The following is a 22,971-nucleotide window of genomic DNA, read 5'->3' on the forward strand; positions in this document are numbered from 1 at the left end:
GATAGTAATCAAAAGATGAAAAAAAATTAGAGAAAGTCAGAAATATTGCAATGAGTTTGGAACAGCACTGGTTAAAACTTAAGTAGCTTTTTTCCAGTTTTTATGAAAATCAGCATAAATATCATAGTCAAATAAAACTAACACAATGGCAAGGAAACCTTTAAATTCATTGAGCAGTTTTACCAGTTCTTTCATCCTTTTGAGCAATAGTACACTTTAAAAAACAAATAGGAAAGAAGTTTTTTACAAATTCATACAGAAAGACTAGTAATAAGAAAAGCAGCCAACATTTTCTCATTGTGTTTTGATAAAGACCAGAAACATCCACACTTCAGTACTGAACTGTAGATTATATAGGGTGGGGAATGAATGGTAGGTCTAGGCTGGCTCCTGCATGTGGGAAGGACTGTGACACCTCTTCCTGTGGTCTCATCCTGCATGATGTGCTTCAGACAGGGACTCTGGGCTCCTTCACATCCATTTTTATTACTAGCAACAGGATTTCTGTTTAATCGCATGCTTAATTAATGAGTTCTGTGTTCTGCTATGAAAAGGATGCTAAGATATTTTTTCTTCACTTGTCTAAAAATAACATACATGTATTGTTTCTATCCCGTAACTTACTTTGATGAAATAGCTTTCAAATGTTTTAAATGTTGTCATGAATGCAATGTCTAGGTGTGGTGAATCTGGTATAGTTCTGTGCTGGTTAAGCTATAAGTAGATTCATAATACACCTATATGTTGCTTTCCTCTTTCTGTTTTGGTCTAAAAATCTTGCAAATGCAATGAAAATTGGGAAAGGCAGTAATGTAATTTATGTAAGGGCGTACACACTGTTTGTTTGTGTCCTTGTGTATATGTGCACAACAGTCAGATTGCCTGGTTTAATTTTTGCTCCTTGACAAAGTGAGTGCCTCCAAGACTTTAATGAGTGTTAAGACTAACAAAGTGACAGAGACTCAAACGAAGCTGCATCAGGATCTGTTAAGACCATCTCAAAGGAAACAACTTCAAAGTGAAGACAAACCTTTTCTCTTGGTAGATTTAAAATAAACAGACCAAGTCATCTTGGATTATTGTTCTCCATATGATTCATGAACAATTAGCGTGGCAGAAAAGGAGCAAAAATAATAGAGATGTCTTTACATTTCTAAATTATTAGCTATGATTTTCCCCATTCAATTTACTATAATTTGGGGGAAATCACGATGCACAGATATCCTCCATCAGTATAAGCCCAGGGTTTCCTACTTCAAAACACAGAGTAGAGGGGATTTATAATCTTGTTTCCTTCCACCCCATCTTTGCTTCAGTTAAAATGGTAGGGCAGAGAGATTCCTACTTAAGAAGTGAAAAACTGCATTTCAACCAGTAAATTGGTTCTATATAAAACATTTAATTATTTTGCTTTTCCTCTTCCTTTAGAATGTAATCAGTTAAAAACGTGCATTCTGAGTAAGATGACGTTGGAGCAGGATGCATGCACATGAGTTAGATCTTGGGAGAAGGCCTATGAATCTTTTTTTTTTTATGTCATAGAATTATATTAAAATGAGCTAGACAAGATGTAATTTTGAAAAGTCGAGTTAATTTAGAAAAACTGCAATTTGGTCTTTCTTCTCTGCTCTATCCTTATATTATTTCAATATGGAGATTTTTCAGGACACGCATAGAAGGAAGCAGAAGTCTTTGCATTTAAACAAAAGGAGACTCCTCAGTGTTCTTTATATAATTTCATTCCACTTTCTTTCAAGTCAATTGGACATATTTTTAATTTACAGTTATATTTAATATCACCATTGTCATCAAAAATTAGAAGAATTCTTTAGTTACAGATCAAAATAATACAAAAATTGAAACAACAACAAAACAGAAATAAAGGCATTGGTATAAAGTAAAATAACTTTTAAGGACAAATGTTTTGCCACCATGTGTATAAATAGAAAAGAGATGTTTTGGGAACATAGCATTATGGAAAAAAATTAACTTGACAAAGCTTAGCTCTCTGCCACCGATATTTCAAAACACATCTCATCTTCTATTTTAATTTTCAGTTTCCTGGTTAGTTTTATGGTGGATGCCCGAGGTGGTGCTATGCGAGGATGCAGACACAATGGGCTCCGTATCATTATTCCACCTCGGAAATGTACTGCCCCAACACGGGTCACCTGCCGACTGGTCAAGCGCCATAGACTGGCGACAATGCCTCCAATGGTGGAAGGAGAAGGCCTGGCCAGTCGCCTGATCGAAGTCGGACCTTCCGGTGCTCAGTTCCTTGGGTAAGGGTTTCTGATAAACCTCCCACTTAGTCACCGATGAGCTTGTGTCCTCTACATGAAATCACTAGGATGGAGTGGAAAAAGGTACGTCAAAACATTTTGAAAGAAGATTGGCCCCTATGAAATTTTTTAAAGCTTGGAAGTAGACCCTCAATGCTTGACTCCACTTTCATGCCTCTTCTTGGAAGGCATTTATTGAGTTAAACATTCAGGTTAATTCCTATTCTTTCTCTTTGGATGTGATAATAGCTGCTAGACTCCCAATGTGAATAATCATGTTTTAGCTGATGGTAGGTTTTTTTTTTTTTCCTTTGAGACTTAAGTGGTAAAATCATAAAGAAAAAATACTACTCTGTTTAAACATGAACTTAAAGCCTTGTGTAGTTATGAAACAGAATCATTATCTTCGCTTTGAAAAGCAGTGTTTCCTTTATAGAATATCCAAAAATTTAGTCTATGTGATTGTCTTTTCTGTTATCAAAATTGCTACCTTGAGTCTTAAAAATTACCCTGGCAGTCTATTTAGTCGTAGTTTTCATGAAGACGACAAAATCCAGACTAACTTCCGCCATGCTCGTTTTAGCAATTTTGAGCAGAAGTTAGCATTTCTTCTTTCTTCTGTTTGTTTGTACGGCTGCTATTATGTTAAGTGGTATCTCAATATGCCAAGAAATGAATAGCTACCACTGAAAACTGACAAAAGGATGAAGTTTTGGAGGGGGACAAGTTTCAAAATATTTTGAAACAAATCAATTGTATTTAAGTCTTGTCATATCAAGTCTTTGTGCTCAAAAACTGAGAGAAAATCTTGTGAATCATGAACTCTTTTGCTTTGCCAATGTCGTATTGGGGGGAGGATTTCTTGCTTTAGAACTCAGGAAAGGTTCTAAAGCCTTGTAATTTGGAGCAGACTATTAACAGGTTGCCCCAAATTATGTTCGCACCTGAAAAGGGGTGTGTCCATATTTCCCAACTATAGAAACCACCCCCCATGTCCTCCTGTCAGACAGACCAGAGATTTAGAAGGAGCCTGTGAAGTTCTGGGTTGCATCAGAAAATGCCAGTATGGTTGGAGTAATTCCCCAATGAATCCTCTTGTGTTCTGTACCAGGCCCTTTTCCCTCCCTCATGCTCAGGTCGTTTTAGGCTTTTTAATAATCTTCAAATCTGTTGAGGAATGTCCATGAAAACATCTGGCCTCTCTACCGAGTCAGAGTTTTTATTGTATTCCCAACAGCTTTGTGTTTCCTGTGGAGCATATTTTTTTTCTTTTTTGGCTCGTGCCCTGGCGGTGAACCTAACTAGGGACAGATCCAACTTCTAAGTGCTCTCCTTCCACGCGCCTCCATTGTACACTCTGGGTCTCGGTTCCTTGCTCTTTGTGACCAATGGAGGGGGCAGAACCAAACGCAGTGTGAAACCAAACTTCACCCTGTTGAGCAGCTGGTGACGCTGGGGTTCTGTGGAAAACAACACCTGAAGCTTACCTATGTTCTTTCTTTCACTGCTGCTTGGATGTACTCAGTAAACTTCACCTGCCAACGGCTCCTCCCCCACTTAATGAGGGAGAAAGTTTGGTCAGCCGCATCCTTCAGCTGGGGCCTCCTGGAACCAAATTCCTTGGGTAGGAGTGACTTAAAACAAATTGATGGCTGCTGGCCCCCATTCTTCTCCTTCTTCTGCAATATGATTTCTCTTTTTGTCATTGTGCCCATGACATGTCCCTCTCTATGATTTAAATTCTGTATAACCTATCTTTAGTGGACCATTTCTGACCCTTGTGGTATGTGACTTTTATTTTTGAGTGATGTTTTTATATCTTTTCCCTTAAAGTGCTGTGACCTTCATTTTCGTTTAAAGCATGAGATCTGCCTAGTTGTACTCTGTGCTAGTTATGATGTTGTTATGATAAATTTGGAGTCTGTATCAAAGCAACCTGGACTGAAAAATCAAAAGCCTCTATAAATTCTGAGTGAATGCGACCTGAAAATAGTCAGACGGTGCATGTTCTGCATCCTGAATATAATAGGCATTGGACACAATTGGGCTGTCTGCTGAGGTGCTCGAGTTGGGCCACACTGTGTACACATGCCTATCATTACCCCGAATGAAGAAAATATAAACAAAAACCATGAGTGCATGACTCCTAAGTTCCCAAGTCGTCAACTTTTCTGACATCTCCTCATTTACAACACGTCAAATTATGCAACATAGGAGCCATCTTCCCTCTTAAACCATTCTGTCATTTTGCACCTTGTAGAAAACGTTTCAGGAGGTTGGCACACATCACAGATATGCATGTACATTTCTTTTGGTTAAATGTGTTCTACTTACATTTGTCAAAGGAGAAGTTCCAGAATGCCACATGCACTCACAGGGAAACATCGTTTGGCTTAAGGTAGTAGCATGTCCCTGAGGACTGGTGCCCCTGAGTTGGAATGCTACTGTGCGACCATCTGGTAGCCGACAGGCTCCAGAGGACAGCCCACTCTGTCCCTGTCCCCAGAAAGAGAAGAATTCCAGGTCACTTTGCAACAGACAGAGTCAAGGTGCTTGTCTTGCTGTTGGTTAGCTCCTGTCCACACTAAATGTTCTGCCTTACCATGCCAGGCCTGTGATCGTGGAGATCCCTCACTTTGCCGCCCTTCGAGGAAAGGAGAGGGAGCTGGTGGTCCTGCGCAGCGAGAATGGGGACAGCTGGAAAGAGCATTACTGTGAATACACTGAAGACGAGTTGAATGAAATCCTTAATGGCATGGATGAAGGTACTTCATATTGACGGTTTTCAAAGAACTATAAAGTGGAAGCATGAAAATGATGTACTTCTTTCTTATGACCTAGGGGATTCTGGTATGTTCCAGTGGTGCTGAGTTGGAATGCACAATTTATTTGCCAATCTTACTTCTGCTACATTCAGGAAAATAAAAACCTTTAAATAGCGAATATCTCATTTTAATAAGGAGATAGAGCACATCTTCATCTTTAGTATAAACATTTTCAAACCTAAAACACAAGGTAGAATAGATATTGTTGTTTCATAATAAAATGAACTGATACTAGATAATAAATCTGTGATTTTTAAAAATACCTCACTTGAAAATTTAGATATTTAAGACTGATAAAAAGTGGTAAGCTTTTCTACTGGAAAACTTACATATACCCATAACTAGTGCATTATAGGATAATTTGATTTCTTTTTAACTATTATTAAGGAGGTAGGAAAATTAAATTCACTTAAACTTCTACATATAATTCACACAGGGAGTTAGCCAGGGTTGAATTTCATATACACACATACACATTTAGTTAAGGAACTTATTTTTTATTATGGCTTTAATCTCTCTAAATCTCAAATCCAGCTTGGGCCATTTTGCTGCAGGTTGAAATATCTGTTTGATGAGAGGGAAGTGGCTCATTTTTGGACCTCCTTAGGTTGCACAGAGACAAGGTCCAGTCCTGATACCAGGAGACCTCTTCTACTTTAAGTAATATACAAATGGGACAAGTTCTTGGCCTAAGTGGCAAGAGCTTGCCAAGTGTTGTACAGAGCTGGACACACAGCTGCATAGCTGTTGTCGTGTCTACAGTAGCTTCAGATGTGGCTCGTGGAGAGTAAAGTGTAGCCTGACAGCAGGTGCATTAATATTTCTTTCTGCATCCTGCTGAGATTGAATAAGAATAGAGGCCAGGCTTCCCCTATCCAAGGGGTGGATGGAAGAAGAAAGTATGCCCTCTAGATGGATAGGTCAGTATCTTTCAAGCAAGATCAAAAGGTCAGGATTCTTACTGATAAATCTCGTTCCATGCAAGATTTAGCTGCTCTGCTTCTTGGGACCATTTCTTTTGCCCACATTTAGGTTGAGGATGTTTTCCTCTGAGATGTTTACCTGTCATTAACATTGCTGTGAGCATTGGCATCTTGTTCTTGGATGGGAGGCCCACTCTTGTAACTTTCTACATACGAAAAAGCTTGTTTTAAAACGAAGAATCAGATTTGTGTATCTTGACATTTGTTATGTTTGGAAATGCATCCTTGCATGAGCACGTGAAGTGTTTGCGGAGCATCAGCGATGCAGGAGCAGAGTCCGGGACTTCTGGCTTTTGCTACCTAGTTATACTCAATAGTCAAGAAAAACACAGTTGCTGTTCCTGCCTGTGTAATGAATTGTAAATGATTTATAAAAATGACAGCTTTCCATGATCCCTTAAAGTTCAGTAGTTCAAATTTTCTACATTTTAACCCAGCCTGATTTTTTGTATTGCCCTACATATCTGCACTAATGTAATTTATAAAGATCTTGTGTTCCCCTTCTCCTGATGCTGGATGATAAGTTTGGTAAGTTAATGGTCTCAGGGGAATATTGACACCCTGCATTCATAATCACTGGTCTTTTTTAATATCCACAGTGATTATCTCAGAGACAACCATCCCACTGGGGTCCACAAACACAAACCTTACCCTCCAAGACAGGTTTTATTCCTGCACTGTTCCACTGAGAACTGAAAGGGCCATATTACTTCTTAAAACCACAATAACTGGTTTTTGAGCTGATTTTGAAATTTGCAAAGAAAAGGAGTGCATGAACAGTTTTCTCTCTGTCACATGAGCCAAGAATAGAGCAGGTTCATTTTCTTCCCAGGTTTGCCCTGAAACCCCTTCATTTACAAGGTGGCTCTGTGGGACTGTTTCTGGAACTAGATGCTTTTCTTTCACGGTGTGCTGGAAAGACCTAGTTTCCACATAAAAAAAAGAAATTGTGCAAACTGAATGCACAGGTCTTGAAAGATTGCAGTTTTTTCTGGTGTTGTTAGGATAGCCTTGCTTTTTTAATTTTCCTGTTATTTAAAAGAAAAAGGATGCTTTGCTGCCACATCTGTTCACTCTTAACTATGCCAGTGAGTTTGCTAGAGTGCTTTCAGAAGGAAGTCCTTGCTATATGAAGATGGGTCATTTCTTGTCTCAGTGCTGGATAGCCCCGAAGACCTAGAAAAGAAGCGAATCTGCCGCATCATCACCCGTGACTTCCCACAGTACTTTGCAGTGGTGTCTCGCATCAAACAGGACAGCAACCTGATTGGCCCAGAGGGAGGTGTGCTGAGCAGCACGGTGGTGCCCCAGGTGCAGGCCGTCTTCCCAGAGGGGGCGCTGACCAAGCGGATTCGTGTAGGCCTGCAGGTATGCCCATGTTAGATGCAAGGTCACCCAACATGGATTTTATTCCAGTTGTTAAAAATCAGCTTTTCAAATGGGAAATAAATGGTTAAAGAATCAAATTATTCCTGGATGAGCAAAAGCTGCTATTAGAGGTCATAAGTCTCATAATGTTTTATATACGTGCTTAGTAACAGTACTAAACTTACAGTGGCCACATTGAGGCCACCAAACTGGTTTGTGAGATAAAAAGCAATGCAGTGAGTAAGAAATTTGACATGAAATATCATTATATATTGTTTATTTTAATATTTTTCTTTTCCTCGAAAAGGCTCAACCTATGCACAGTGAGCTGGTTAAGAAGATCCTAGGCAACAAAGCTACCTTCAGCCCTATAGTCACTTTGGAACCTAGAAGGAGAAAATTTCACAAGCCAATTACCATGACCATTCCTGTCCCCAAAGCTTCAAGTGATGTCATGTTGAATGGTTTTGGGGGAGATGCACCAACCTTAAGATTACTATGCAGCATAACAGGTGAGTCACATATGACTGTGTTAGTAGAAATTTCTGAAAGAAGAAACTTGGATCATTGTAAATGTTACAATACCTTTGTCATAAAATGCCTGCAGGGTTATATGCATTAATTCAGGAAAAGCATTCTAATTAACTAGGGAAGTGAAAGGTGATAGGAAGTGAACTAATATTTACTAAATAAAGCTTCTATGCAAAATTGTTAGACACTTCATGTGCATTGTCACTTTAATCTTCACAGTAGCCCTACAAGGAAACTTTATCCCCATTTTACTGAAAAGAAAACCAAGTTGGAGAGAAGTTGTGTAACTTGCCTGAGATTATACCATAAATATTTGGCAGAGTTGGGATTCAAATCCAAGCCCATAAACCTCAGAGCCCAAGCTTTAAGGCTCCATTGAAGCCATCATCTTATATCTTTTGCAAAATAAATAGTGTCTTGAATAATTACACCCAATAGTTCAAACCAAACTTTTCTGTCTAAGAATTGGTTATGTCTTTATCATTGATCTATTGAACTAACTTAGGAAAAACAAAGTAAAAGTTTTTAATGTTTGACTGAATTTTGGTCTTTTCAATTGGAAGTTGTAATACCTTTCAGACAGCTACCAAACTCCAGAAAGACATTCCCAGAACATTGGTTGTCTCTGGCCAATAATACCATCAAAAATGGTGAGAGAGAAAAAATCCATACAAATAACCTATGTTTGAGCTACACAACTTGACTGATAATTTCCCTGTTTATCAATAACTACATGGTATTGGCATTCAGTAAATAGTCCAGTTTTCAGTGGGAATAATAACCATCCCTGGTTGTTTAGGTATTGTTAGAATTTTTTTTTTTATTTCTCCTTCATATTGTCAGGAATGTGCGCCCTTATTTTGTTCTCTTTCTAATCCTCCCTTCTAATTAGTGTTTTTTCCATACTTATGATGGTAAATGATGAGACTTTACCTCATAGGTTTAATAATATGACAGAATTTTCAAATATATGGACTAAACTGAATATAGGAGGAAATCATATGCTTCACCTGTGATCACTTTCCTGGGCTCAGTTCTGGCTTTACCCAGCATTCCTAGGTGTCTTTCCCGTACTTTTTGGTCCATGTGTATATGATTAACTTTTCTACGCTGCACAACATAATAACATGGAAGCAAAACAAGTAAGATTGAAAATAGTCTGTGGCACTCCCTGTCCTTGTAGATGATCAAGTGAAGATACCACATGAGCCTACACACCATCTAATCTAGTTACGCCAGTTCTCTGTCTTCAGATGGGCTTGCACTAAACGATTTCTTAAATTTATTTATTAAATTAAAAAAAAACATGATTAACCTAGGTGTTTGGATTTTTGTGTTTTGCTGTGTTATATTATACAGTTCTGCTAAGAATTTATATTTTAAAGGTCTATTAGAATAAGTTTTCATGACCTTTCTTTGATAACTCATTTCCTTCTTTAAGAAACTTGAGTCAAAATTTTTCTTCATCTCAAATATGTATTCCTCCTGCAATGTTAGAACTATTTCTCCTTGTCTATTCTAACTTAATTTCTCAGTAGAAATGAAAGTCAGCATGAGCATACATGGTGATTTTCCTGCGTACAGAGGCCAGCCTGTGGCATTCACTCATTTATTCATTCACCTTGCAAGATTTATCATCTCTTAATATTTTTCCAAGCATCTCTTTTTTGCCAACCTTCAATTGTAAATTGAGAGGAAATTTTATTTCCTGAAAATAATTGCATAAAATATGAAGTTCAGGAACAAAACAATATTTGTATTCTTCATTTATTTTAACAAAGTATTCAGCTCCTTAGTCAAAGGATCTTTTAAAATAATCAACTGTATACAATTCAAAATTATCTTCCGAGTCTAGCAATTACAATAAAAGCTTCAGAATGTCAGGCAGAGAATAGAACACCTAGTAATTTGAGGCAGTTATTCAAACAGCCTCCATTAAATTTAGTTCCTTGGAAGGTGGTGTCCACTGTTTATTTTCAATGTGTCATTTTTTCACCATGTAGTTTTTAGTTATTTTGAGTCATTTTGAGCCAGTGTGTCATTTTGAGGGGTGGGTGGGGTATGCTGGTGAACACAGCCAGAACCACAAAGACTTTATTTTACAATCCAGAGTCTGGAGTTTTGCCTGATTTTTTTCAACAATCATATTATTTCAGGTGGAACCACCCCTGCTCAGTGGGAAGATATTACAGGAACTACGCCATTAACATTTGTCAATGAATGTGTTTCCTTTACAACCAATGTGTCTGCCAGGTATGATTATGCAGCACAGAAAAGCCACTATGATATTGTCCTCTTCCCTACAATGTCTTTGTTTTGTTTTATTTTGTTTCTTACATTCTTTAAAAGTGAATTTTTTTTGGTTTTGTTTTAAATATGGTCTGAATTTATTTTCATATTCTAAACTAGACCTGCCAGCAAATGTAATAATGATGATACAATAACACAGTACAACCAGTCAGATTTAAACCTAGGGAAAATAAGTAATTTTTGGTTTTGACTGTATGACCCTGACTCTGGTTTTAGCAGCCACCACTGATTTTTCTGGTCCCAAAGGCCTTAGGAATGATCAGTTTCCTGCTGTCAACAAAATAGCCTGAACTACTTTTTCCAACAGAACAATAACAAAAACACAGAGTCCACTGTGATTTGCTTAAATGATTTAGGGGTTTCAGTGACTCTTATGTATCCTAACATTTACATATTACTCATTTATGTATCACACATCTTTGAAAAGCTGAAGCTATCTAGTTTTATTTCATATGCACAAAGTTTATTAATATTAGTTTCCATTTGCGTGATCTTTAATGGATTGCTGAGCATTTTCCCATTTATTTAATTTGATTACTATAACAACTTTCTGACTCAAGTAGGCCAAGATATATTATGTCCATTTTACAGATGAGAAAACTGAAGCTGAGTGGTTAAAGCTTAAATTCCTATTCAAAGGAAAAAGAAAGGATAGAAATGCATGAATAATTCGATAACAGTGCACAGCAATAGTTGGGTGTGGTGGCACACGTTTGTAGTTCCAGCCACCCAGAGGGCTCAATTATTGTCTCTGGTTCTGTGTATCAGCATGCTCAGCCACTCATGCACCTACACTCTAATGCCAGAAAATGACAAGTTCTGAATGAGAGGTACACCAGAGGTACTAAAAGAATTCAGAGGAGGGTGTTCACATTGGGGTAGTCAGAGAGGATGTCCAAGAAAAGGTGACTCATGAGACATGTAGGAACCTACTAGGCAGATAAAAATGGAAAAGAAAGTCACATGAGCAGAGATAGAATGTAAAAGGGTATTGGGGTATAGCAACAATGATCCATGAGGTCTATAATTCAGAAATAATGCTGGAATGTTGGTTGACAACGTTGTTTATAGAAAGCCTTGTAGGGCAACCAAGAAGTCAGGAGTTATTTAGCTATTGTATTAATAATTTAACTCCCAGACAATTGAAGAAACAATGAATAAAATATGGTTGAATCAGTATAAAGAGGAAGGTAATATTGAGTGCCTGCCAAGAGCCAGAACTATGCTGAACCTTGAAAACATCATGCTAAATGAAACAAGCCAGACACAAAAGGACAAATGTTACACGATTTCACTTATATGAAGTACCTGCAATAGACAAGTTGGTAGAGACAGAAACTGTAATAGAGGTTAGCAGGGGCTGGGGTGAGGGGGAAAATTGGAAATTATTGTTGAATGGGTACAGTGTTTCTGTTTCTGGGATGATGAAAAAGTTCTGGAAATGGCTAGTGGTGATGGTTGCACAGTATTGTAAAAGTACTTCATGCCAATTAATTGTACACTAAAAATGGTTAGAATGGTAAATTTTATGTTATATATACTTTACCAAAAACTAATAAAAAAAAAAAAAGAAGAGAAATGGATCAGGAGCTTGAAGAAAAGAGGCTATGAGGACAAGGAAATCTCAGGAATGTTTAAAGATTATGGGAAATGAGTCAAGAGAAGGAGGGTGATCATTGATGGAGAAAGATTTTGGAGCAAGAGGATATGGAATAAATTTTTGGAAGCGTATAAATAGTAAATTGAAAAAAATATTCATCTGGTGGCCTCTACTTTCTCAGTGGAGTTATCTTTCTTAGGGCTTGAGGTGAGGGGGAAGCTCGAGGAGGGTCATAAAGGTTTAGCAACATTACCATGCTGAATAAAATGATACCTGAGGAGAAAGTTGCCAAGAAACATCACAGACTTAGCTGAGCTTAGAAATCATAAATTAGTCACAAAGCTAATAATTTCTTCTGTGAATTCTATTCAGCAATATCTAGGAGTTCTGGAGCAAAAGCAGATTTTCGAAAATGGTTGGATTGATCTAACCTTGCTGACTGGAGAGGTTATTGGAAAAGAATGAGGAGATGAGGAAAAGCTGACTAGACAGGAGTTTCAGGAAATGAAATGAAGACTAGGATGGGGAACTGAGGAAAATAGAAACACATCCAGTGAGATACTTGTCATAATGTCCTATATGGACGTACACCACTGAAAGATTCCAGAACACTGAAGGTATATTTCAGAAAGTTGAGTACTCAGGGGAGTGTCCAAGGAAGACAATTACAAATGCAGTATTTAATAGTTGGTCTTAAACGCCCGACACATCTTTCTCTCTTGCCTTCCCTCCCTTTCTTTCCCGTTACTTTTACTTTCTCTCATTATCTCCCTCTCTCACTTCTTTCTTTTTCCAAGAAGCATTTGACTACTTTGATCATATTGAAGGAAGTGTTTATTTTTTTTTTCAACTGGCATACTTTAAATCTTAGATAACTGGCCTTTATTTCATTCTCTAGGTTCTGGCTGATAGATTGTCGACAAATCCAGGAATCCGTTACCTTTGCATCTCAAGTGTATAGGGAAATTATCTGTGTCCCGTATATGGCCAAATTTGTAGTGTTTGCCAAATCACATGACCCCATTGAAGCCAGGTTGAGATGCTTCTGCATGACAGATGATAAAGTGGATAAGACCCTGGAACAACAAGAAAACTTCGCTGAGGTGGCCAGGAGCAGGGATGTGGAGGTACTCGAATTAAAAAAACAATGGATGTTGATATGTTGCTTGTACCTTTATTAATAGATTATATTTAAAATAGTATTTAATAAATAGAGTCATAAATTTAAAAAAAACCCTTTCACATCTTGATCAGTTAAAAGGCCAGGGTCCAAAATTAGCCGTTTTTAGCCAGTTTGGACCTATCCTATAGGATCGTCTCAGTGTATGTGAGGAGGTAAAAGGACTCTCGTAAAGATTATTTTGGGAAAAATCATGAGTTATTGATAAAGTATGTAAATGACTATAACAGTTTAGATGTTTTTATCTTTCTTTCTTGTTATTATTTTTTGATAGTAGAGAAAACAGCCTGGGAAGTATTTTTTGTGTAAATGTGAAATTACGATATCCAGGGCTTTTCTACATTACTTTTTCTTATTTCAGAATTTTCTATCAGTGTCTACCTTTGGATATTGAAGTCGAGTAACCTGGCTCATTGTGATGTTGAAAATTACCTAATCAGAAATTTAAATTTAGGACTTAAAGATATATTGGTTTTGGGGGGTAACATGATACACTGTTAGAAATGAGAACGTTAACATTCAATAGCACTGTGCATTTGGAGTATGTGCTTTGTCACAGATGACACAAAATGTCAGTATCAATTTAAAGATCGCTGTATGTATATTCTAGGAATTTTAATGTTCCAAGTAGCACCACCACGTCTTTACATAAATAACAAGTAATAATTGCAGCTGTTATATTCTGTGTTATTTTTCTCTGTTTTCACCAGGTATTAGAAGGAAAACCCATCTATGTTGATTGTTTTGGCAATCTAGTGCCATTAACCAAGAGTGGCCAACATCATATATTCAGTTTTTTTGCCTTCAAAGAAAACAGACTTCCTCTCTTTGTCAAGGTAATTTTTACATGGAATTTTGTAATGCATTTTATTCAAGATCAAGCAAGGATTTTACTTCCTTCGGTAGGAGAGAATATTTGCTTTTCAATCATTTCCAGTGATTTTTTTTAACCATATCTGTAAAATTTTAAAGTCCTGGAAAACCAATCATTTTTATTTTTGAAGTTCAAAATCAACCTTAATTTTTAGTTAGTTTTAGTGTTTAAAACTAAGAATGAAGACAAATAGCCAATTCATTAATTAGAAAAACTGGCCATTACCCAAATTTTAAGGGAAGTCTCTCTTTTTTTTTACTATTATATCTTTTAAATATTTGTGCTTAAATTTTAAAAATGAATTTCACAAATGTGGAGACCAAAAGAGTTCTAAGAGACAACTTTTGGTAATAAAAGCTCTCAAAAGAACCAGGATCTTACTTAATCTAATAAGAGATTATCCCAGATAGAGCTATAAACTGGATATACTTTCATAAATTAATTCAACAAAAATTTATGGACTTTAATGCCCCAAGAATTTGTTATCTCTGTTTAGGAATATTAATACGAATTAGGAATTTGGCAGTGATATATACACATTGCATTCTAGATTCCAATAAAAAGGAAATAATAATTCTATTCTGCTCTATTTCTCCAGCCACTCATTTTCCCCATTTCTCACAATGTTATTTCACTAATCTAGAGGTCCTAATGCTCAGTCCTCACAAGATCCTTCCAAGATAGAAGCTGGTCTCCATCAGTATTTTACTAGTCCTACTTCAGACTACTAATTCCCAAACAGTTTATCAGCAATGATGCCTTTTATTATTTTAACCCTTCATGATTTTTCCAAGTATGTGTCTGTAAACTTCTTTTAAGTTTTTTTAAATCTATTATGTTTTCCCAAGATTTCTACTCAGTCTTTCATTGTGCCATTTCTGGTTCGATTATTTTCCCTGATTAAAGATAGGTTCTATCAGATCACCACATTAAGTAGTTACTGCTGAGGGGTAATGGATTCATTTAAGACAAAGAGCTATATAATTAAGCTAATTTCTGATATCATTGATGTGCAAAGTCATTCTATAAACAACCCAATACAGAAATGGGCAAAGGACTCAAATAGACATTTCTCCAAATAAGGTATACAGATAGCCAATAAGCACATGAAAAGATGCTCAACAGCTTATGGAAATTCAAATTAAAACCACAATGAGATACCATTCCATACCCATTAGGATGGATGGCTATTATCCAAAAAAAAAGAAAGCGGAAAATAACAAATGTTGGTGAAGATGTGGAGAAATTGGGACCCTATTGCATTGCTGGTGAAACGGTGCAGCTGCTATGGAAAACAGTATGATGATTCCTCAAAAAAGTTAAACATAGAATTAGGATATGATCCGCCAATTCCACTTCTAGGTATATATACCCCAAAGAATTAAAAACAAGGACTCCCCAAAAAACAGTTACTTTCACACCAATGTTCAAAAAAGCATTATTAACTGTAGCCAAAAGGTGGAAACATCCCGAATATCCATCAACAGATGAATGGATAAACAAAATGTGGTATATACATACAATGGACTTATATTCAGCCTTAAAAAGGAATGGAATTCTGATACATGCTACAACATGGATGAACCTTGAAGACTATGCTAAGTGAAATTAGCCAGACACAAAAGGACAAATATTGTATGTTTCCACTTGTATGAGGTACCTAGAGTAGTCAAATGCATAGAGTCAGAAAATAGAATGGTGGTTGCCAGGGGCAACCTGGGGGAAGGGAGGAATGGGAAGTTATTGTTTAATGGAAACAGAGCTTCAGCTTGTGAAAATGAAAAAGTTCTGAAGATGAATGGTGGTGATGGTTGGACAACAATATGAATGTACTTAATGCTACTAAACCGTGCATGTAAAAATGATTAAAATGATGTTTTATGTTATGTATATTTTAATACAATATAAAAAGGAATGAAATTCTAATATATGTTGCAACATAAATGAGCCTTGAAAATATTATGCTAAGTGAAATAACTCAGACACAAAAGGATAAATATTGTATAACTCTATCTATATGAGGTACCTAGCAGAGGCAAATTTATATAGAGAGAAAGTAGAATAGAGGTGACCAGGGGCTGGGGGAGTGGAGAATGGGGAGTTACTGTTTAATGGGAGTTTCCGTTTGAGATGATGAAAAATTCTGCATAGTGGTGATGATTGCACAACTCAGTGAACGTGCTTAATGCCACTGAATTGTACATTTAATAATGGTAACGGTAAATTTTATGTATATTTCACCAAAATTTTTTTTAGCTGAATGATTTTTTATAAAGTCATTTGAAATGATAATAGGAAAAGGAAAAGGAATACCTCTAAATCCTTACTTAGCATTATCAAATGAATTTTATTTTTCCCTGATTCTTTTGAGTATCATCTAATTAAAATAAATGGTATTCGTCATGTATGGGTGAAGCATGTATGCCTTTCTTGTTCAAGGTACGTGATACAACTCAGGAACCTTGCGGACGACTATCATTTATGAAAGAGCCAAAATCCACAAGAGGCCTGGTGCATCAAGCTATCTGCAACTTAAACATCACCCTGCCAATTTATACAAAGGTATTGTAAGATCTGCTATAGTGCAATTTAGGCACTATGAGATTTGATTTTCAAAGCGTTTAAAATAAATAAAATCAAAGACACTGAATACAGGCACAAAAAAGACAATCATTTTTGATTCCCTGTCAAATTTATGATTTTCCATTTAAGTAGGGAAAAAAGTAGCTCCACTTTATTTCACATTAAATTCATTTTGATGGAAAAATTTCTATAAATACATATTGGATATGGGAGAGAGAAAATTTGAATTTAAGATTTAACTTTTTGGACTAATTTTTAAAAATAAAATAATTGGCTTTATCTTCATTATTGTTTTTATGTGTCCTTCTGGGACCATCCTAGTGCATTTGGCCCTAACAAAATATTGTCAGCCATCAGCTTCTGTGTACTACCAGTTCACAGGTGGTTTATGTTATTAAATTCAGAGCAACTCATGATATTTTATCTTATAGCTAAAATAATTACCTGATCATCTTATAACCTATAATATTTTAGGAGTATCAAATAAATTTTTCAACTCTTTTAACATGATTTGTATACAAAACACTTCCATGTTACAAGGAGTATATTTGAAACATTGTTGGAGACGAAAAATTCATTAATTTCTGACCCAAAGTTTACCTACAGATATCACTTTCTATTCAAACTTCACCCTATTACAGAACTCCTTGATTACTCTAATCAAATCAAAAAGGCAACTAAATGAATTGAATGTTGGGGATAACTTCTTTTTTATTAAAATTTTTTTTAACCAATACCCCCTTTTTAATGGAAAGTCCCACATGACAGCCTATAGGAGGTTGCAGCAAGTTGTCAGTGTGTGTAGCAGAGGTTGGGGAGGGACATGATGGTGGCAGGTGAGACCTGGAGAAGTAGAAATATATTTAAAATCCTAAATCTTGACTCCACAAAGCAAACCATTTCCTATACTTCTTTTTACCCCCAACAGTATATTTTTCTTAATTAATTATTCTCGTAAATAGAGATCAGTCACATAGAGAAAAGCTTGTAGCATCATGTTTAATATTGTAAATTCTTATTAAATGATAAAAATGAAATATTATCTGAATATGTAAATTTACATGTCATTCCAAGAATTTGAATACAGCAAGAGGTACATCGACCCAAGTGAGCATAATCTAATTGCCTTCCAGTGGTGCAGAATGCACTTTGGGTTGGTAGTGCTGCTCACTTGTGAGTCAGTGAAGCAGAATGCCACATGAGAACTGTGAAGAAATAGGTACTACTGCGGACAATCATCTGAGTGATGGAGAAAGAGGCATGAGCTTTGCCTCTGATTTCAGTGAGCTTTCAGTGTGCTATAAAAGAAAGCATTTTATTTATTATTACATTATATTTCCAAGTCAAGACATTTCAGACACGGTTGTTAATGCTGTGTGGTCCAGGACAACGTTTCATTTAGTAACTCAAAAGAAAAAAGTGCCAAACGTGGTATACCTCAGACATACTTTAGAATTTAGTAGCTCTTTATTATAATAGAACTCCTAAATATTGCCTGAGTATTGAAAATATTTCACCATATCCTTATTTGTGGCTTTTAACATTTTCAGCCGATCTCTGTAATGACTGGGATGTTATCATCTCCATTTCTATGCCATTAAATCCATTGAATGTCAAACTTTGAGGCTGCTGGTGACCTAGCATCTGAAATTAGTATATTTATAATTTTAGTTCTTTTTTCTAATAAATTAGTGTATGTATAATTTTGGCTCTTTTATCTCTTGAACCTACAGACTTTTACATTTAAGTCAATCCTCTTTAATTTTTGTGTCTGTCTTCTATAAACTATTAGTAAGAAAAGATAAGGGTGCACCAACTGTATGTTTGCCTGTTGATGTTTGTGGGCAGGGTGTTTAATCTTTTCTTTTCTTCTAAATACTCTCTCTGCTCTTCCTGCTCTCTTTTTTCCCATCTTGCATGGCATCTTGGGGCGGCAAGGAATCAGAGTCAGATCAAGAACAGGAGGAAGAGGTAATTGTGTCACATTGTCGCTTGTTAATGGCTGTCATGGCTGTAACCAGTAATAGAAGCACATGGTTTACCTGCGTTCTCAGAAGGGTTATACAATTGTACTTAGTAACTAAAGGGTCATGATTTTACTTCACCTCTCTGAGCCTCTGTTTTCTCCTCTTGTGGACTGCAGAGAACAGTCAAGTTTCCCTGTAAACTGATATCCTGTCTCTATGCAATAATATATATTTCTCTACCACTACTGAAGACGAAACCTTTATCTCAGTGGTTCTCAAGGTTGGTCTGGAGATGCCTGGAGGTCAAAACTCTTTTTCTTAGTAGTACTGAGACATTATTTGCCTTTTAACTCCCATATCCTCACAAGCTACAGAGGAGTTTTTCAGAAGCTATATTACATATAATGACATCATCACTCTGACACTGGATTGTGTGCTTGGTTCTAGCATTTGGGTTCTAGCATTTTCTCAGCTTTGATTTGTAATACAGATATTTATTTATATATATAAAACATAAACAAAAGTTCTTCAGGCTCCTCAGTAATTTTTAGGAGTGTAAAGTGGTCTTAAGACCAAAGTTTGAGAACCACTGAGACCAAAAACTTGAAAGAGCATATAGTTCATCCACTAGACTATAATGACATTATAGTGCAGAACTCTGCTAATAATGAGCACTTCTTAAGGTAGGCTCTTTACTAAGTGCTCCACGTACCTCATCAACACCGATCGCTCACAATCCCCCTATGAGGTGTTTGCTGTCATATCATAGATGGAGAAAACAAGTCTTAGAGAGGTCACCTTAAATAAGGAGCCATTTGAATTATACCTGCTTCAGAGTTAAAGCAAGTATGTGTTTGTTTCCCTTATAAAGATCTGAAAACGCCCAAACATTATATAGAAATGAAAGAAATCATTGGAAAATTCCTTATTCTTACCTATTAATATATTGGTTTTTATTTCTAAGATAGACAATTGCGGTTGTTGTTACAAGTAAATGTTTTCAAATATACTAGTTTTATTTTTTTAGTGTTATTCTGAAGGATTTGAAATACAAAAACATAAAGAAAAATATAATAAGTACCCTTGTACCCACCAGCTTAAAATTAGGCCTTCTCAGTTCAGAGACTCCCCCTGAATTCACTTTTTCACTGATGTCTGGCAGTGGAGCAGGACGAGAGGGGTGATTATAGACTCATCATCCTGCCATGTATAACCATATACACAATATACTTAGGCTAAGACCGAAGCCATTCTTTCCCTCAACTGTGCAGTCCCTTTGTCTCACATATTCAATTTCCTTCCTGTACTTGGTGACTCGATCACCAAAGCTGTTCCAAATGATACCTACACAATTTCTTGAAAGAGCAATACAATTATGAAACCAACTTTGCTAAGTTCAAATGAGCTTTTTCCATTACGTTATGATTTTTCTATTGAATATTTTCAGGAACTCTTCAGGGCAATAGATCCAGTTTGTGTTCTTTTCAGGATTTGTCATTCTGGCTTGTAATGATAATGAAACTACTTCTGTAGAATGTATCACCCTGGCATGCTATTTGTTCTTTCCTTCTGTTTCTTAACTAAATTGACACTTACTGTTTAATATGTACTTCCCTCTTTTCCTGGCCTTTTCCCTAATAAATATGTATTTCTAACATCAAATACACCTTGGATCATATCTTCCCAGGAATAACATGTTAGAAAGGACTTTCAATCCATAGTGTCTAGAAAAGAGATTTATTTTTTTTAAAGGTAGGATAAGAATCAGGGGACTCTCAGGTAGAACTGTAGCAAACTGCTCTGACCTTCCTCCAGCTGATGGGGTCTCCCCGTGTGTGTAAATATGAATAGGAGCTTATTGTGCGCATCCGGGGCTGTGAGACAAGACGCTATTGGTAACTGTTCAATTTATGTATGTTTTCTTTCAGATCGATATGACATCCGAAAAAAGTAAGATTTTAAATAAAATTGAGTTTGTTTGAAAGCTGGCTATAATAAAGAGAAGCATGAATTAAGATGCAAGCTAGTTGCCATTACTAACCACTATAATAATTATATTTTTATATTATCCTTATTAATCATTAATATATATTTAGAAAAGCAGCTTGGCCAGTTAAATGACAACTATATCTAATGTGTGAGCTAATTAGCAGTAGAATGCAATGATTATTCATCTAAGCATTCACTTTTTTTGATATCCCTATTAACCCTGCTATTGCTGTTATGCTTGTTTAGAAATCACCCTACAGTTTCGTTCATTTGTTAGCATAGCATTGTCATCTCATTTTTTTTCAAGCACTCACCTGACAGTATCACTTTTTATATCAAGCGACGCTTGACTTCGGTGGAGAGCTCATTATTTTTGTAGGCTGCACCTGCGAAAGTGATACTGTCTTAATAGTTCTCAGCTAACGCTAACTCTCCCCCTCCCCACCCACCCCGCACCTCTTACTGTGGTGAAGTGTAACTGACTACTTTAGGGCTAAGGTCTAACGGACTTTTGTGAAAACTTTCTGAAAAAAATAAGAACCAAGAATGCAAAAATTAAAGCCTCCTGGAAGAAACTGCTAATCACAACACTGTGTCATTATAGGGCTAATTTTAAATAATGATGCAAATCCCAAACATGATCTAGTATAGAGAGAACTGCCTGACCTTAAGAGAGCTATTTTAGAATTCATTTCAGGTCTGTAACATTCAATTAACATTTTAGTTTGTGGCCCTCTGGCTTCTTGTGTGGAAGAAGTTGACTTTTTCAGGTGTCTTTCTTGCTTTTATGCACCAAATGCTTTAGAAAAAAATTCTAATTTCTAATATTTGTTCATTTTAAGATTTATTTTGATTCATTGTATTTCAGGGTACTATTGAGAAAACTTAGAACCATGTTTAATATGGTCACCTGGCCCTACAGTGATCTAAGGGCTTTTTTTCCTTTTTTCTTTTGAAGTCTTAGCACAATTTAACTTACTACTAAGCTATTGGAACCTGTTTAATGGAGAATCTTCTCACCTAGAATACTTGAAATTCTGGATGTTTTCGTTGGTTTATATTTGAACAAATCTGTATTGCTATAAAATATTTTAATATATCTTTATATATGCGTATTCACAGAGTGTATCTCCTCAAGAAATACTGATTCTCTCAAGAGAAGGCACTTTTGTTTATTAAAAAAGTGAAATTATCATTGCCTTCTTTAATTCCTTTTTTTTGTCAAGAGATTTTAATCATCCCACTTTCTCCTTCGGGACTCCTGTGTTTATTTACATGGCCCTTTTTTTTTGTTCCTTGGATACAAGCTAGTAGGAATTAAAAATTTAATACCTCCATCTGGCTCAATCATTTTTAAAAAAAAAGTTACTATGTTACTATAATGCCATGGCTTCTTCTGAATGACTCCTAGGTGTTGTGAATATTTAAAAAACTTCAAATATAGGCTCATGTTTGGTTTTCTTTTCAAGGCAATCATTAAATAGTCTTCATCTGGATATAAAATCTCTAAAAAAGGACTCTTCTGAAGAGACTCAAGTCTTTTCATGAGTAGATCCTAAAAGAATTTCACTGAGTTTTCCTTTTTGCTTTTAATGGGTGCAGGCCCCCGCTACCTATGCTTCAAGTATACTGCATTCAGCATCTTACGTAGGGAAACGTTGTAGGGAAATAACTACGCTGCACCACAGTAATGTTTTACATACGTTCTAATTTCTTTCCATCCTCCTGCCCGTGCGTTTCCGCAAGGCCGCCTCTCCTACCGGTTTCACTCCACCTTTGCTTTGCATGGAAATAACTTGGCTTACATAAACTGTGCGTGTGTCCCGTGTGACTGTCTTGGATTTGGGTTGCCATGCACCACTTTTTAACTTTGGACTCACATATAAGTTTCATCACAGTTGACAGTTGTTGTTTTTGTTGTTTTTCTTTCCTTTCCTTTGTTTCCCTCCTTGGTCTGTCCATTATGTGTCTAAACAAGGAGGTTGCTCCAAGGAAAGGGCATGCCTCTTAGCACAAGACCGTTTGTTTCATTGTTAGGTGTGAATTTCCCTTAGATGGAATGCCGGTTTGCAGCTGATTCAGATACATTTTATGTAGTCATTGTATACATTGGCAGAACTGAACGTACTGAAATCCAGGTTATTTTATGATTAAAAACATGTACATATGTCATTAGAAGGTATTCTGAATTTGCTACTACTGGCTTTCTCCTAGAGGAAATCAACTTTCTGCAATTTCTAATGCTTTTTACCTTTTTTTTTTCCATGTTTATTTTTTTCAACATTGATCTGTAACATCTGAACAATCTTGAGATATCTCTGTGTAATTTCACTGCGTTTGTTCTGTTTTGGTTTGTGATGGGTTTGTGTGTGTCGGTTATTTTTTATAGCTTTGTTGTGTGTGTGAATGTGCTACAAGTGAGAAAATTAAGCAAGTTATTTCCTGCTCATTTTTTCTTTTCAGTTTTTCTTTCCGTTAG

General features: G+C 36.3%; 1 protein-coding gene across 18 annotated transcripts in view; it reads left to right on the forward strand.

The window, feature by feature from the left end:
- The window catches only part of ANK2 (ankyrin 2), a 617,273-nt gene that overhangs the window by 566,344 nt on the left and 27,958 nt on the right, over nucleotides 1-22,971 (forward strand). For 13 of the 18 annotated variants that reach the window (XM_058549938.1, XM_058549940.1, XM_058549939.1 and 10 more), the window contains 10 exons: nucleotides 2,058-2,282; nucleotides 4,893-5,047; nucleotides 7,247-7,458; nucleotides 7,766-7,970; nucleotides 10,146-10,242; nucleotides 12,798-13,026; nucleotides 13,790-13,915; nucleotides 16,393-16,515; nucleotides 18,475-18,507; nucleotides 20,432-20,453. In XM_058549938.1, coding sequence (XP_058405921.1) covers nucleotides 2,058-2,282; nucleotides 4,893-5,047; nucleotides 7,247-7,458; nucleotides 7,766-7,970; nucleotides 10,146-10,242; nucleotides 12,798-13,026; nucleotides 13,790-13,915; nucleotides 16,393-16,515; nucleotides 18,475-18,507; nucleotides 20,432-20,453 — 1,427 coding nt within the window. Of the gene's footprint in view, nucleotides 1-2,057; nucleotides 2,283-3,807; nucleotides 3,907-4,892; nucleotides 5,048-7,246; nucleotides 7,459-7,765; nucleotides 7,971-10,145; nucleotides 10,243-12,797; nucleotides 13,027-13,789; nucleotides 13,916-16,392; nucleotides 16,516-18,474; nucleotides 18,508-20,431; nucleotides 20,454-22,971 lie in introns of all 18 variants that reach the window. The other 5 variants (XM_058549935.1, XM_058549936.1, XM_058549945.1 and 2 more) reach the window with 2 other exon arrangements.

The sequence above is a fragment of the Diceros bicornis genome, chromosome 11 (assembly GCF_020826845.1).
Source record: "Diceros bicornis minor isolate mBicDic1 chromosome 11, mDicBic1.mat.cur, whole genome shotgun sequence".
In the NCBI taxonomy this organism is placed as follows: domain Eukaryota; kingdom Metazoa; phylum Chordata; class Mammalia; order Perissodactyla; family Rhinocerotidae; genus Diceros; species Diceros bicornis.